General features: G+C 42.9%; 1 protein-coding gene across 1 annotated transcript; it reads left to right on the top strand.

Moving 5' to 3' along the window:
- Window positions 1-10,383: 10,383 nt before the first annotated feature.
- wnt7ba (wingless-type MMTV integration site family, member 7Ba) lies at window positions 10,384-17,181 on the top strand. Its single transcript, XM_071533646.1, is given in 5 exon segments — window positions 10,384-10,413; window positions 10,415-10,467; window positions 11,909-12,135; window positions 15,033-15,304; window positions 16,702-17,181. Coding segments are annotated over 5 exon segments (1,062 nt in total).
- The last annotated feature ends 323 nt before the right edge of the window (window positions 17,182-17,504 follow it).

The raw sequence follows: 17,504 nt of genomic DNA on the forward strand, positions 1-17,504 counted from the left end.
TCAGTGTATATTTTTATTTCACACTGCTCTGGTTTTGAAACAGGGTTTGGCTGAAATCTACAAAACTGCAGACAAATTAGTATAGAAGATATAGATAAAAGTATAGATTTAATAAGGGAAAAAATATAAGGGATAACAGCTTTTACCTGGACTTCATGAAAAGAGCAAGTGTCCCTAATATTGTGTACATTCAGTGTATTATGACCCTCTATCTGACAATTATTGGATCTTTTAGAAAATCTGCATCTAATATCAATTTAAAGTGTAACACACTCAGCAAAGGAACTTCACAAACATAACATCTGAAGCAATATCACACTAATTAAAACGTTCAGCTTGTATGTATGAGAAGTGACAATAAACAGAGATATGTGTATTGTGTAATGTTTGTGTGGGTTTGTGCACCTTGAATGCTGCTGTTATCACCTTGTTATCAGCAGTCCAGTGGTTGTACAGTATGTCGCGGTTTCGTTGCCACAGGTAACAGGTGAATGATTACCCAGGGGGCCAAGGGTGTCCTCAAGCTCGGGTCAGGACCACTTCCCTATGAGAGAGGGAGAGAGAGACAACACTGGGCTGCAGCTGCCATCGGTAACTTTAGGCCTGTGCACTTATCAGTCTTATCTGCTCGATAAGCTGCATTGTGTTCACATTGCGTGTTCACATTGTGTGTGCATGTATGGGGGGGCAGGACCACGCTCTAGTAGTTTATGCTGGATATTTTATGTTGTGTTTTATCAAACGAGGACACAATCCACTTTTTACGACCAGTCATTTTGTAAGAGTAGGTGCTACATTTTTCACATGGTTGTTATCTCATTTTGAATTGACACACTTTAAATGCAGGGCCGCCACACTGAATCAATAAATCAATGATGGGACGGTTCAGATGTTGTGGTTGCCCTTTGTTGTACATCAGTGATGTTTAAAAAGCAGATTGCATCCAAAAAAAAAAGCAAAGCCTACAGAAACGTAGGGGGGGAAAATCTCTCTCAGTCCTCTTTTGGTTTGGACTGATTCCCACAGGTTGTCTCACTTAGTAACTGCCTTCCTGCGCTGGCCCAAGAGCACAATCCCTCTCAGTCTCATTCTAACACATAACAATGCCAGGAATGGCTGCATTTGTGCAGTACAACCATTAGGCAACATCCGACTGCCTAATTCATTCAATTTCTCTCTCTGCCATGCCAGCACAACTGGCCAGAAAGGGCGCAGGCGGGGGGAGGAGAGAGAGAGGAGGCTGGGAAGCTAATCGGCAAAATGCGAGCAAGCTAAAGTTTGTCTCAACGTTATAATTGTTGAGGGGACAAAAGCACAGTATACACAGGGGCTGATTGAGGGACTGTTGGGAGAACTGTGACCTGACCCGGACCCCCCGCTCCGAGCGTGACCCGCACTGTATCTTTAGCAGCAAACAAGTACAAATTACTGTATCGCATGGCTCTACTTTCTCTGCTCCTCAATCTCTCTCTCTTCTCACTTTCTTTCTCTCTGGATGACCACAAACAGGCATTGTCACTGCAGACCGCGAGAACAATTGGGTTCTTATGCTGTGGCCGGTCAGGGGATGGGAGGGTAAACTTCGGCAATGACTGCACTAAGCAAATTATAGCTGCAATGGCCTGTGTGGTTTGGAGAGGCTGCGCTTTGTGAGAGGTACTGCATCGAAAACCACCAGTTCAGCACATTTGTTGCTTCTGCCATGCAACACGACGAAGGCACAGCAAATACACTATGCCAGTTTTTTGTTTATATTTAATAATCCACGCTTCATTTTCATGCAACTGTTTTTCCATTAAAAGAACAATCGGGGCTATGTTATGCAGCCTTTTTAGGAAACACTCTACTTTTTTTTTTAAACAAATAGAGACACCTCTTACAAAAACTTCATAATTGCGTGACTGCAGGGCAATGAAGGATTGCCATAGTCCCTCTCTCCCTCCCTTCCTCTCTCCCCTTCCCTCTCTCTCAGATCGAGGCTCCGCCTGTCGACTGTCCTCCCGCGCTCCGCTCGCTCCACCCTCCCGCCCTATCCCCTTTCTACATGACATCATCTGCACATCTGTCGTCCCAACAGGGTGCTGGTGACACAGACAGGCCACAAAATTAGTAGATCTCTCTCCCTCTCTTTTTCTGTCACCGTCTCTTTCTTTTATATCTGGCTCTTGTTTTTCCTTGCCGTCGATCTTTCTCTCCCCGTCACTCTCCCCTCTGTTTCTTCTTTCTTTGCTCTTTCTCAGTGTCTCTCTCTCCCTGCACACCTTTTTTTTGCAGCTCTTTTTTCACTGCTCGGTCCTGTAAATAATATGGATGCATAGGTTTCCCAGGCATGTGGCAACACGTACATTTGAGAAGGCAGGAAACGGCCATTAAACCAAATGATCCATGGGCCTGACCCCAGACTTGACCCGTGTGATTGTGAGCAAACTCAATCAGCAAGGTCAGCACTAACGTGATGTGACTCTTACAAAAGTTGTTTTTGGGGTTTTTTTTACTCTCTGTGGTTTTGAGCTATTAGAGCCTGCTAAAACCGGTTAAGCAGTTGTGGTTGTATCTATGTGTGTGTTTGTGTGTGTGTGTGAGAGAGAAACACACATACACAGACAAAAAAAGAGGGAAAGAGAGAGTGGGAGAGATTTTCAGTGTGTTTCAACAATAAGGCCCAACCCATTAAGGGCAGAGTATTTCCAAGGGAGTAGAAACTTACAGAAGTGTAACACATGTTTGATTCCCAAAGCCCCAGTGCAATAATTTTTCACATATGAATTACTAACAGACCACATCAAGTCATACCAGATCAAACCAACTACAGTGAAATTACAATCTTTTGTGAAGCAAATGAAGAAATACAATTAATTCTATAATTAACAAAGTTTCCTTAAGAAGAATGATTACTTCTCATGTTTTTCCCCCTTATCTAGATAGGTTGAAAGGCAAGCACAGAACAGCACACTTTTTTCTTATTACCTGTTTCTTGTGAAGTAATGCATAACTGCTGGCTTCCTCCGATAATTATAAAATAAAATTGAAGTAAAAAGCAAAATAAAAGTAAAACCGCCAGAACTAAGAAAATTGAAATCATCACTTGCTGTCAGACATTTCTGTGTGTTTGCACCTTCAACAGGAGGTTGTGAGAAGGCATCACTTCAGTTTTGGGATAATGAGCCAAACCGGTTTCAGACTGCTTGGTTAACAGATCACAGCAGAATGCAACAGATGGGATTCGAACCCAGGATTACACAGGGGGATTCATGGATTTCAGAGATGGCCTGACGGCTGCGGCACAGTCTCCACCCAAGTTATACACTTATTTATAAATGTATCTATTTTTGCAAATTATATGACTGTGTTTTATCACTTAAGTAATTCATACTAATTGGTATTACTGCTCAGGCACCAGCATGTTGCCACTGAGAAATGTAGTACTGCAGTGTAACTAGATACAGTACTTAAAATGCACTTTATGCTGTTTGGGTGTGCTCTTGTAATTGCTCTGGACGCTTTAGCCGGTTTCATGGCCATTGAATCTGGCTGATTAATGTGGCTTTCTGTAAGTAAAGACACTTACCAGACTGCAAGTTAAATTAGTTAGCAGGTGAGGATACACATGCCGCTCTCTGTTGTGTGCATGTGATGTCTTGCCTTTAACTTGAGCACACAGTAAACAATTCCTGGCAGCTTTGGTTGATGTGGCCATAAAGTTAAAAAAAAAAAAAAAAGTCATTTTAATTTCTGTAGTTGCAGGGTTTTGGATGCACAAATAAAGATATGATGAAAGAGTTGCAAAAGAAGAGCAATGAGCATAATTATATTCTAATTTCAGGTTCACTAAAAGCGTAGATATTCTGAGAGAAAAATATGTGTGCTGTGTTTTATATAGACAACTGCGACGGTTCAATTTTGAAATTTTCAATGGTAGGAACCAAGATGGTGGAACCACTGGGCGCCTTGATCCGGGGGTTTGACGGGCTGCTGTACAGCTTCGCCTCCTGCACTTTGAAACATGGGAGGAAAGAGCCCCCTTCAGGATCTATACAGTACTCACTTTGCACTAACTACAGCCTCTGCTGCCGCAGACACAGTAACGTGACACACAACTAAACTCACTTTAGGTTGAATATTTCATGGTCTACAGAAACGGAAATAAATGGAAATAATTCAGGAAGAGGAATTCTCTGTTTAAATTCATGTTTCTGAGCATTAAACACTGAACTGAATGATAATAATTCAGCCTGATGATAAAACTTCTATATGCTATTTAAAAAGTATATGATGATAGTTTATTTTGTGTTAAAGCATATTACAGCTTTTAATGCTGTGCCATAAAAGACGAGACGTTGTTTCTAAAGAGAACAGGCTCAGCCCAAACCAAAAAGGCCTGATCAGTCAAACTGAGACTTTCTCTGGTGCTTTGTCTCCCTCTGCAGGTTCAGCCGAGTACAAACAGAAGCTGGAGGCGCTCAATTCAAAGTACAAAGAACGACAAAGTAAGGCACAAAAGGCTCAAAAACTGGGGAGAAAAAAGTTAAATGACATTCAAAACAGAATCAGGAGCAACTTTAAAAAAAGAGCATCATCCGTCACCGACTCGTTCAGCGGTTCTCAACCTCAATCGAAGCCAAAGAGTCTGCAGGTTTTCATTCCAACCAAACAGCTGATTTCTCCAAGCAGCTGATTAGCACCTTGAACCAGAGAGGGAGAACTAATTAGTGAGATGAACTGGTGCAGTGTTTGATTGGAATGAAAATCTGCATACTTTTGGGCCTCGATGGCACATGGTTTCGAACCACTGGAGCGTTTATCACTGCCTTTGGAAAACCAGAACCACTTCCTGATCCATAAGAACTTTGGAAAATACACAGAAGATTTGTGACGTCAAACAAAGTCGACTTACAAATGAATTACATGCAAATAAGCAGCTTGTTTTACTTTGTTAGTTTATCCTGGTCACCTTGTCTTGTCTGAAGATGCCATGTATCTGTTTTCCAAACGAATCACACAGATATGAAAACAGCAGGGGTTTTTTTGTTTTTTTGTTTTTTGGTGTTTTCATTTTTGGCTTTGTTAGTTTCTCATGGTCTTCTTTTTGTCTTGTCTGGTGATGCCGTGTATCCATTCTCCAACATCTGCAACATGTTTACAACTCCAAAACAGTATCTGTACACCAAAAACATAAATCCTGTTTACATAAAAGGGATAATTTTCGAAGACATTTATGTGCCCTACATTGTTGAAAATATGCTGTTTTTTTGCCCTCCCTTCATCTGCTCTCAAAAAGGTTCAAGATGCTTCAAGGACAATAATTGCTCAAAAGTGGATTTGCGTTGTTGTTCCTCAACATGGAAACAATTTCCCCCTGTCAGCTTTTAGGATTTCAGGGATGCTCTGAACAGTGTAAATTAGATTTGATTACAAAGTAGTTTCGCTTGGCTGCGTCATAAACACTCTCTAGCATGTCCACCCCTGGGGTAGTTTTGCTTTTCATCTTTAATACTCCATAATCCCATTGGAGTGCAGGGGGCAATATTCATTTCCCCAACCACACTCAGATTCCTCGCACATTCCAGCATGCGTTTTCCCCCATTACACATATAAGCACCATGTGTTTGTCTTGCCATATTATGGTCTAAACAACGCCTCTGACATTGTGGTAAAGCTTGAAAGCCAGTTGAGCTGTGTGTAGCTGTGTGCCAACATCCTTCACTGCGCCCATATGCACTTGCCTGACCTAAAGGAATTAAATCCATCGGGGAGGGGGGCTGAGGCGCACGCCATGTACACACCCCGCCCCCTCTCTCCTGTCTCACTCGCAACTGTCCACCATCTAATGAAGTGAAAATGGCGTAAAATGTGATACTTTATTGATCCCCAAAGGGAAAATCTCTGTTTGCTTCTCCCTCTTCCACAGAGAGGTCAGAGGCCGGGCTACAGACCTGGTGCTGGTAGGCATTCAGTGTGTTGCTCAAGGACACTTCAGCAGGGAGGACGCCTGTCAAAAGTGTCCCTCCTCCTTCCTTTAGATTAAAAATAACCTTCAAATACTGTTAAAACATAACCTTAAAATTACATTAACAGACTGTTAATAAGGCTGAATGTGGCTTTTCTTGCCTTGCACTTTCAACTGTAATCCGTTTCTTTCTGGTCTTTGCACTGGGCTGTTTCATAAAAGACAAATGATCTTATTTTAGGGATTCTGATGTTTATATGTACGATTTTTATCTACAGTGTTTGTTCCATGTCGTTTTTTACCCTTGTGTTTACCTGACTGCATAACCAATTTCCCTTTGGGACAATAAATATATTGAACTACTGAACTTGAACTATTCTACGGAGAAAAATGCCACCTATGATGAATTACCCGATGTTTGCTATTTTGATCAACATTAGCCGTTTCCTAGGCAACCACTCAGGGACCCGTCTAAGAACTGTGGGCCCCAGGACAAGATGGGCCCAAAAGCCCACAGGACTATAAGAGAGCAGCATTAATCTCAACTTTTTGGGCCCCCATCCAGCTTGAGGCCCCCTCTGAATCACTGCTCCCCCTCTGTCTCCACCCCTGTCATCATCCTGTGGTCCGACTGTCATACCTGAAGTGGCGACCTTGTCCAGATACGATGATATCTACTTTTCTGTCAAAACTCAACTGTCCCGGCAGAAAAAAAGAAGCAAAAGTCACATTATTTTCATAGCCATTGTCATCGCTGATCTGATGTCCTGTTCACTAGCGCAGAAAAGACAGAATTCCAGCGGAGTCCCAAACTTTGGCGTCTCCCTCTTCACCTCATCTTCTGCACACAAAAAATATGAAAAGAAACAGATATCACTGTGTCAGCGCCAAGACAGTGAGTGCACACTGCTTAAGTGCTATCTTGGCTTTGGAAATTGTGGTCAGGAGGATTATTTGACAGAGTGAGAGGGGGAGAGGGAGGGAGAGAGAAAGAGACACAGAGAGAGAGTGAAAGACACACTCACACACACACACACACACGCACATGTACACACCATGATTTTCTGGTGTCTGAGTGTTCTGTCTCTGCTGACCCGGTGCCAGAGACATTATCTGCGAGTTGTCCACTGGAATGGCCGTAGATTTGGAGTTGAGTTCTTGTGACAAGGGTTTTATCCAGACGGAGGCTCGGATCCAGCCTGTATCAGCTCTAGACAGTCCAATTTATTGGCAGAGCTGCGTCTCACACTGTACAGGCTGCATCTGACTGCGGCTACGGTTACACACAATCTGAGTGGGCGTGGGGAACGGTCCAATCTTATAACAGTAAAAAGAATGAACGGTATTTATTCTTTCACGCTCCGAAACACTGCGTAGCCCTCATAATGCTTTGTTTGTGGGCATCAGGATTCAACTATATGAAGAGTTCATTTCCACAAATTTTTATTGTCAAATCATTACTTTAAGTTCATCTGCAAAACGCATGTTGTCAATCAAGGACTTAGCTTGCCTACTATCCTTTGAAAAGCAGCATATTTGTCTTAATTTTGTGCCATCAATCATTTTCTAAGAGTAGGTCTCAGTTTTTTTCAAATGGTGGATATCTTGTTTTGCAACAAAATGACTCAGTGGTTATTCATTCAGCTCAAGCGAAGCTACATAAATACATGGGCATTTCTACCTCAATCTTCGGTCTCCAAAATGTCAACAACAAGCTCAGAGACAGCGTACTTTGCCCCCTGTCCCCTGGGTGAAGCAGACCTATAAAAACGCCTCATCCTTTGAAGGTCCCGTGGATTTGAACAGGACCATCCACACCCATTGTACTTTTTTACTCGCCCTAAAATTCCACAGCAAACAGGCCGCTGTTTGCCGGGACCGTCTTTAAAAGGGGGAGACAGTAAATACTCCTGCCATGGTTTCTCCTTAACAAGTGTTCACAGCATTTTGCAACATGTGGAGTATTTGTCCTCGCTCATGTTCCCACCTGATTACAGCCGGCCACTTCAAAGACAAGTCTCATGAGATTCAACATGAGAAGGGATTTGCTCCAAAATGAGATAGCCACCATTTGAAAAACGTGACATCTACTCTTAGAAAATGATTGATGTAAGTAATTATGAAGTAATTATGGTTAATAGGCAACATACATCCTTGGTTTACAAAATGATAACCCCGTTATAGACTGGATCCTCTGTGTTTTAGAAATATTGAATGATAAACTCCAACTTCTTTTCCAAAAGGGATACACAATTCTCCCTTGTGTATCAAGAGAAAGAACTTGATAACTTGTCCAAAACTGAATCTGTACTACCTACTGTGTACTGCAGCAACAATATTTAGCCTGACTGATATATGATGATGAAGTTTTCCTTCTTGCTACCACATGAGGGCGTATTGTTGGAGAGGCACCAGCACACTGTCTAAATCAAAAGAACACAGAGAGACTGATCAACTGAATGTCTGAACCCAGAGGACTCAGTGTCAGCAAGCATCCACCCTGCTGAAGTGTCCTTGAAGACACTGAATCCCTACCAGCGCCAAAGGAGCTGTTCTGTAGCCTGACCCTGACCTCTGACCTCCCTGTGGAGTCCGGCAAATGAAGAGAGAATAATCCCGTCAGCAATAAAGCATAACATTACAGAAGTGTCACATCATGGTGTCAAGTAGGTTTTCAAGCTGCTGTTACAGATCCTGCAGGTTCTGAAAAGACATTCTTATAAAGTGAGATTTCAAAATGCCTCTGTGCTCTTCACATTTATCTCACAATGATCTGTAGTCCGTTGGATACAGAGTTTTAATTCTTTGCCTTGATTTTAATTCCTAAAAAGCCCTATTCACACTAAGTATACCATATTCCCTCATTTCACTCTTAATAGCAAAATCAAATGAAAAGAGAGTGAGTGAACTCATTGAGTGAGTGAAAGAGTTTTGGGGCTATGTGTGAAATGATATAATACATCATGTATTTTTTTCTGATGAAGTGCCATAGGCTTGTTCTTTGTCACAGACAAATCTGATGATGTGGACAGAAGAGTGAAGTAGGCCCTATAAATGTCATACTGCATGTTAAGTCCCCCTAAAGCTGAGTATTGGACGGCAAGGTGTCCAAGTGGTTGGGAGACTTTCTTGTAACCAGAAGGTCACAGGTTCAATCCCCACAACAGGTTATTTATCCATCAATAGCTGTGTGTCCTGCTGAAATGTCCACCGACATTGAAGCCCTTCCTGCTCACTCACTCTGATTAGTCCAATAAATATCACAAATTTAAATGTAAGCATTGATAATACATCTCATGCATCATAAGGCATTAACAAAAATGGGATGCCAGATTGCAGAGAGAGAGAGAGAGAGAGAGAGAGAGAGAGAAAGAGAGAGAGAGAGAGAGAGAGAGAGAGAGAGAGAGAGAGAGAGAGAGAGAGAGAAAATTCAAACTCTCTCATGTGATAGTAAGTCATGCACTAATAATATTAAGAGTTTTGTTCCAAAATGCTAGATATCCACCATGTGAAAAAAATTACACCCACTCTCACACATTGACTGCTGGCATGAAAGTTAGGAGTCATCTTGAGACATTTGCTAATAAAATACTTCATTTTTTAAGGGCAGAATTTATGTTTTTCAAATATTGGCCAATGAATTTCAGATAGTGATTTTTTTCCTACAGCGTTTTGATACCCTTAAAAGGAAAGGGTTTCATTCCACATTAGTTGGTCAGTTAGGTTTATATACTAGGTTTATATACTCATCTGTATTGTAGCTTATTTTATCCTGCACTACTGTAATATGCTTTGGCAACAGTCAGTACTAAGTCATGCCAATAAAGTTTTCTCTGAATAAGAGAAAGAGAGAGAGAGAGAGAGAGAGAGAGAGAGAGAGAGAGAGAGAGAGAGAGAGAGAGAGAGAGAGGTTATATAGGAGCTTTTGGGGGTGGGGATGGGGTGCAGACTCATCCATGTACCCACGCTGGGGTTGGATGGACCGGGAGAGGCCACTGTCTCCCACCCTGCCAATGACAGCACAGTCTCACTTTTGGAGACGAGAGCTGCGCATATCTGACATCCGGAACCCACCACAACACCCCCTCCACCCCCCACCTCTCTCTCCCTCTCTCCCCCTCTCTCTCTCTCTCTCTCTCTCTCTCTCTCTCTCTCCCTCCCCAGCTCTCTATCAGCCCAGGTGGCAGACCACACTTTGGCCGAGAGATGAAGCCTCCTCTTGTCTCCAACACATGGACAGGGGAGCTTGGAGCTGCTGCAGCGCACCACCGCTCCACCGACTGAACACACCGACTCTCAACAGCGCAAAGAAGAGACGGCACTACTGCGACAAACTCCTGGACTAAAAAAGGATATATTTTTTTATTCCGCATCTTCTTTTTTTCTTCTTTTTCAAAACGCAAGACAGCAGAGTCCGCTGTGTTCAATGCGCAACCATGCTCATCATCTCGTCTCGCAGTGCGCTGGCTGTCCGTCTACTACCCACAGATCTTCCTCATCCTCACCAGCGGTAGCTACCTGTAGGTCTCTTATAAACCCACTTGTTCCATTTAAACAGAGTCAGCTGGATTTATAGGTCGCATAATGCAGGCAATCAGTTGTGGCTTATGCGCGAACTGGCCAATTACGCACCTGAAAATTGGATGCTTAAGCTGGATCACGGGTAGAAAAACGTGACTGGTTTTTGCAGGTGCTTATTACTACGAAAGAAAACGATTTTTACAGTTTAAGAAGTAAATTTTCCGAGTTGTTAAATGAAGTAAATGATCATAGGAAGGTGTTCTTTAATTTTTTTCTTTAAGTTTTTAAGTTGTCAAGAGTGTTGTAGAGAGTGTATTTTAGAAAATGACTGGCCAAATATAACTTGGAACATCCAGAAATATCAACCAAACATTGGGAAAGTGGATTGGAAATGCGTGAGTTGTACCGTTCAATCAATTTCATTTTATTCCACAACAGAATTATACCACACTCATTCTACCCATTCCATAATTTTGACTGGTATGTCCTTTATTCATTCAATGTGTCGTAAATAGACTTATTATAAAGAGATGACGGAATTAATGAAGTTAATATTTAATCTACATGATGATTGTACGTGTTCCATAGGCTGTGTTATGTGCACAACTAATGAGATAACCTGATCTTATGGATTTACGCATTACAACGGAACTACTTTGTCACAGGCGCACCTCGTCAGACAAGAGCCATAATTGGAAAGTAGCATATGGAAAAGAGTAATATTGGCCTACATCATGCTCTGTGTCTGTAGGCGCAGACCTATGTAATGAGCTCTTTCTTATGACATTAAAAGACCCAGGCCCTCACAAAGAGAATGATTGCTGCACCATACATGCCTCTCATTCATAACATGGGCAGGTCCTGAAACCTAAAATAGCTGTGGTGGTTCATGTTTTCTGTAAGAGAGAGAGAGGGGGAGAGGCATACAGAAAATGAATTGGATTTGGACCCTTTTCCTAAGTTAACTATTGTTCTCTGTCATGCCTCCATGAAGGTCCATTAGATTGCACATGGTGTGATTAAAGTTGCAGATTCTGCAACCTGCAATCTCTTCTCCTCATGGGTCTTATGTTTTATTTGGTTCCATTTTTACTTCAGATCTATAGACTGGATACTGTGATTAAAAAACCCACAAGATTTAATAGAAACTATACTGATTTAAATTCTGTAGGTGGACAACAATCTAATATTTATTTTTTTTACCAATCAGTAGTAATGTAGCAGTAATTTTGCAACAAGGGCCCAGAGTTCAATCCATGTCAAAATTTGCCTTGTATAGTAGTATAATTTTTGTATCCCTATCTCTTCCTGTCTCTCCTTGCTTTTCCAGATAGTATTCCACCTACAGTTTCTTGTAAAAACTCTCTACATAATCCTCCTTTTCGTGCTTCTACCCATCTGGGACGTCCCTCTGATCTCTCCCTGTCTCTCTCTGCCTAGGGCGCTGTCCTCTGTGGTCGCTCTGGGTGCTAACATCATCTGCAACAAGATACCGGGGCTGGCCCCCCGTCAGAGAGCCCTCTGCCAGAGTCGCCCCGACGCCATCATTGTCATCGGCGAAGGCGCCCAGTTGGGCATCAATGAGTGTCAATACCAGTTCCGCTACGGCCGGTGGAACTGCTCAGCCCTGGGGGAGAGGACTGTCTTCGGACAAGAGCTGAGAGTAGGTCAGTCTGTTTGCCCCTGGCTGTCAAAACTGGAGGAGAGTGGGCAGTACACTCACTTTTAGTGTTTTCATTCTTAATTTAGACAGTGAGAAAGAAGCGAAGTAGACCGAGTTAGGGAGATACAGGAAAGAGAAAGCTGTGGTGGGTTGGACCCTATGGCCAGAGGGGGCACACACATGGTTCAACAGGCAGGGGACTTAACCACACAACTATCTCTGGGCCAAAACTCAGATTTTTACTTTTGTTTAACATCAGCTTGAGAAAACCCCAGGTTTGTATTTGGCAAGTGTATCAGAATAGTGAGTCTAAAATCAGTTTTGCTCCTCAGATCATAATAAATTAGATAAGCGGGGATCTAAGATTAGCACTAATGTACTGGAGGCTTGATAAGCGTGGACGGATACATGTTACATGTGGTCAGGGTGACACAAAGCCCCCTCTGGTGTGCTTAAATCTCTCTGTGGGTGTGTCAACATGTATTTTAACTGGCCTAACCAAACCAAACCGAGCTGTGCCTGGCCTGATTTCCCATTCACTAGTTGGTGGAACTGTGCTATGTGAACAGGATTCATGTGGACCAGCACAGTTCAGGTGCCGTTCAGCTCTGTGGTATGAAGCGGCCTGTCTTAAAGAGTCTTTTCATATTGTTCTCAAACCTCCTGTAACTGTGGTCAATGGCATGAGAAAGAGCTGCTCAGCTCGGCTCAGCATAGCTCAACTTAGTGGCATGAAATTGCCTCCTAGATGGGTGGCGAAACTTTTATTGAAAGCATTTCTGGTCGGTCTCCCACAAGCAATAACCACAATGAAATCTCTGCCTCCATTAGACACTAACACGAACAACTGAAACTCGAGGCCTGCTTGCTAGTGTCCTGAAGGAGTTTCAATCTATAACTGGCTGTGCGTGACGTCATTGTAGACTGTGTTCGCAACACCCACTGTCACAGCAAAGCAGTCCTAAATGGAGTGTGAAGACTCCCTCAAGAAGCATGAATGTCCTCATAAGAAGACGGTCGAAAGCCTATCTGGGTGTGCCATCTTCTGAGAGCCTGTAGATCAAATCTAAGTGATCTGTAAACACAGAAACACACACGTCCCTGGTTTTAGTCAACATTCCTCCCAGTTTTATTTCTCACAGAAGCCTGTTCACGTCTAATGTGAACCTCTTATATAAATTGTATTTTACTCTGAAATGTTTTGTTGCGGTCTTGCTGTGGGTTTGGATCCGTGTTTAATCTAGCAGCTCTGGGAGCAATCACTTTCTTCTACACGGGAGACAGGCAGACATACGTCTGGATCCCTTTATTTCTTTTGTCAGAGGAAATGTCTCTATTCTCTCGCAGCGTGTAAAAGGGCTAATAGAGACACTTTGGACCCAGCTTTGTTCCCCATCTCCTCTAAATGTAGTCAATTTGAGGTAACCAGAACTTTCTGGAAGAAATCTTATTGGATCTGAAATAAAACGACTTAATTATACAGTAGTAACTGACAGTGTAAAAACACTGATATTGAACATCTCAGATTTTCTTGCTTCTTGGCTGAATCCTCCGTAAGATGATGTTGATCGGACATTGTTTCCCCTTTTTTTATTTCTGTGCCCATTTTTAAAAATGGAAGCTTAAGCCAGGACCATACCCCCTCTTGTGTCTCTACCATCCATACCACTTCATGTGATTGACCTGCCGGGCCTGTGAACTCATTAAGCATTGAGAAAGACCAGAGAGATTCATTCTAACCACTAATTGAAGTCAGCTACAGCAGCTGGATGGCAACAATGGAACCCTGCATGCATTGCTGTACAATCAAAACAAATCACAGTGCAAGGAGATGGCTGTTTGGCTATTGCACAGGCCTGATGCCTTGAGAAACGCTCACCATACAATATATCTGAATGGGTCATGGATTTAGCCTGATGAGAGAAGACTTCAGAGTTTGTTATGAGTTATGGACCAGGGGAACCGCAGGCCCAATGGCTTCTCAGAGTGAGTTTGGCAGGTTGGAAGGGAGCCATCAGAATCGCCTCCACCAGAGACGCCATGCATTAATACTCTGGGCTGTTGAGAAGAACTGAGGCCCAGCATTATCCTGATTGGAGAGGGGGGATATCCTATTACACAGACCAATTGTAATGCCAATAAATTCATTTCCTGTCCATGCCATAAATATAAATGTGTTTATTCTTAAGTTCAAATGGTGACACGTAAAGCTCGGAAATGGGAACATCTCGGTCAAGCCTGGCCACAGATTATTTCAACATTCAACACAGCAGTATCACTTGCAATAATGATGTGGACTGCCTAGCCTAAGACAGACACAGAATGACACTTAAGCTGCGTGAGAAGCTCCATTGATGAAAAACATTATGGCTCAGCAGTACTCTGAGTGCCGACTCAGACAAGACTCCTCTAGTCAGCCAGTAGATGTCACTACTTGTGTTTTCTCCCTTGGTCTCTAGCTCCTGACAAAGGAAAAGACTCTTGTAGTCCTCACCATACTGCTTTTCTCTTTAACAGTGACTGACTACTGAAGTGGAGCACATATCTGGAGCAAGGCACAAAGTCAAAATCCATAGACTTTGTATTTTTATTAACAGATAGCCACTGCAGCTCCCTACAGTCCATTACTCATCAGTAGCCCTATACCTATCCCTTTGTATGGGTATTTTCAAGGCTCATATTCAAAATCTACACATTATAGTCAGCTAATGTATATCAACCCTACATTCTTAGGCAATTCACCATACTTCACAATTTCATTTTTGTCTAGATGATGTGAAGTACATAGAGGGAAAAGTGTGGCAGTATAGCAAGACCGGGATTCGTACACAGGCCCTTTCAAACTACCACACTAGTCCAACTTATACCAAATGTATTCATATTCTGCTCTATTCTCTTTAGGTAGCAGGGAGGCAGCGTTCACTTACGCCATCACTGCAGCCGGAGTCGCCCACGCAGTGACCGCCGCTTGCAGCCAAGGCAACTTGAGCCAGTGTGGCTGTGACCGGGAAAAGCAGGGCTACCATGATCATGAGGAAGGCTGGAAGTGGGGTGGCTGCTCCGCTGATGTGAAGTACGGTGTGGACTTCTCTCGGCGCTTTGTAGATGCCCGTGAGATCAAGAAAAACGCCCGTCGGCTGATGAACCTGCACAATAATGAAGCAGGGCGAAAGGTAACCTGATGACTCATGCAAAATCACTCTGACCAGATTTAGGACAAATTACCATTTTATAAATTCATTTAATTCCTTTTCTGGGCTCGATTGATCTCGAGTAACCAGCTGGATTGCCCCAAAAATGTCTGGTAATATTGCAGACAGACTAAAGCAAAGTGAGTGAAAAGATCAATTCCATAACTTACTCTAGTCTATATAGCCATAAGGTTATAGAATGAAGAAATGGTTAAATTGATTGATTGATATGATTTCAACTTATATTTTGTGTGAGAAGAACTAATCTCTTCTTTTAAAACAAATATTAGCATTGCATACAATGGGGTCAATAAATCGATTTCTTAGATGTATGGGCCATGGATTAGCTCTAAATAGTACGATAATGAGAAGTTCTGGAGGGAAGATCATTGATGAACTAAAGGTCCATGTACACCAGAGGTTTTCAATGCATGTGCATGTGTGAACAGGCGCGTGAGTGTGAGGAATGCAAGGCCGGGCAGACGCAGCTGCCAAATGGAGTTGTGCCATAGCCCTACAGTCCATTCATTGAATTACCAAGCATTAAGTCAGGATACAGGATATTATTGCAAGTCTCTCTCTCTTCCTTTCTTAGTGGCAGCACCAAAAACCATGCTTCTGCACCACTGCACACACTGAACCAACCAAAATCAAGATCCAATTCCTCCAAAACCTGATAGCCGTGCAGTGGAAGACAGATAGAGTTGCTGATTTGATAATACGGGTCCTCTGGTCAGACAAGTTACAAGATGTTCTGATTATGCGCTTGGCCACTCAAAAATCATTCTGCTTTTCAAGTCTCTGATAATGACAATGATAGTGCATCTACTATCAAAATCTGAAGGTAATTTTATTTCAAACATCAAAGTCGGTTACAATTTAACATCAGATGTGTGGGGCAAACAGTCACGTCTCAATTTTGTCAGCTGAATGTATTTGTATGGCATCACAATATAAATCTAGTTTTAACCACAGTGTAACTTTATACATGTATGGTTGCACAACAGCTCTGGTCAGTTTCCCTGTCTATTATGCGGTCTGAAGAAAGGTAACGTTAATTAGAGACTGCAGCCTTAGGCTATGAGTTATTTTCCCTTGGTTTTTTGACATGAAGTTGGCACACTGGTTGGTGTAGTGAAAGTTAGTCCTTATTGCAGTAGTCCATGGAAAAGTCTAAGCTACCAAAAAAAGACTTGAGATTAGGAGGCTACGCCATTGCTATTAACCCCTTTCAAATTCAAGGCATGAATCTATGAATTCAAAATTGCCATGTACATGATCTTCATAACCATCTATTGTGATCACACAGATTTAGATTTTAGTGCTTCTTAAGCATCCAGCTTGTACAGACCTAACGCTCTGCCTCTCTGTGTGGTCAGATCCTTGAGGAGAGGATGAAACTGGAGTGCAAATGTCACGGCGTGTCCGGCTCCTGTACCACCAAGACCTGCTGGACCACCCTGCCAAAGTTCAGAGAGATTGGTTACCTGCTGAAGGAACGCTACGGTGAAGCAGTTCAAGTGGAGCCGGTCCGGGCCTCGCGGCTCCGCCAGCCTTCCTTCCTGCGTCTCAAAGAGGCTCGGGGCTACCAGAAACCCACGGACACAGACCTGGTGTACCTGGAGCGCTCGCCCAACTACTGCGAGGAGGACACAGCCACGGGTAGCACAGGGACGCGGGGCAGGCTGTGCAATGGCACCTCACCCCACACGGACGGCTGCAACCTGATGTGCTGCGGCCGGGGCCACAACACGCACCAGTACACACGAGTCTGGCAGTGCAACTGCAAGTTCCAGTGGTGCTGCTTTGTCAAGTGCAACACCTGCAGCGAGAAATCGGAAGTGTTCACTTGCAAGTAGGGAACGAGGAAGTGGGGCGCTGAGGGAGGCTGGGGAAAAGGGACAAGGGACGAAGGTAAGGCCATGAGAGTGGATATGAGGAAGTGGAATTCGAAGAGGACTTGGAAATATTGATTCATCATTTTGCACATTTTGACATCCTATTTGGAATTCTTTTGAAGAAAAAAAAAGACATGAAATGTGATATGGAGTTTGGAAAGAATATTTGAAAAATAGACATGAACATTTGAGAAACGTGTTTTCTTGCGTGCCGATAGAAAACTGTGGCGTGATACAAACATCCTGCAGGGTATGTATGAAGTGCAAGGATTGGTCGTTCACTT

The sequence above is a fragment of the Centroberyx affinis genome, unplaced genomic scaffold (genome assembly GCF_046629955.1).
Source record: "Centroberyx affinis isolate AG114_WGS23_722 - 3 ecotype Tasmania unplaced genomic scaffold, CSIRO-AGI_Caff_v1 ptg002386l_1, whole genome shotgun sequence".
In the NCBI taxonomy this organism is placed as follows: Eukaryota; Metazoa; Chordata; class Actinopteri; order Beryciformes; family Berycidae; genus Centroberyx; species Centroberyx affinis.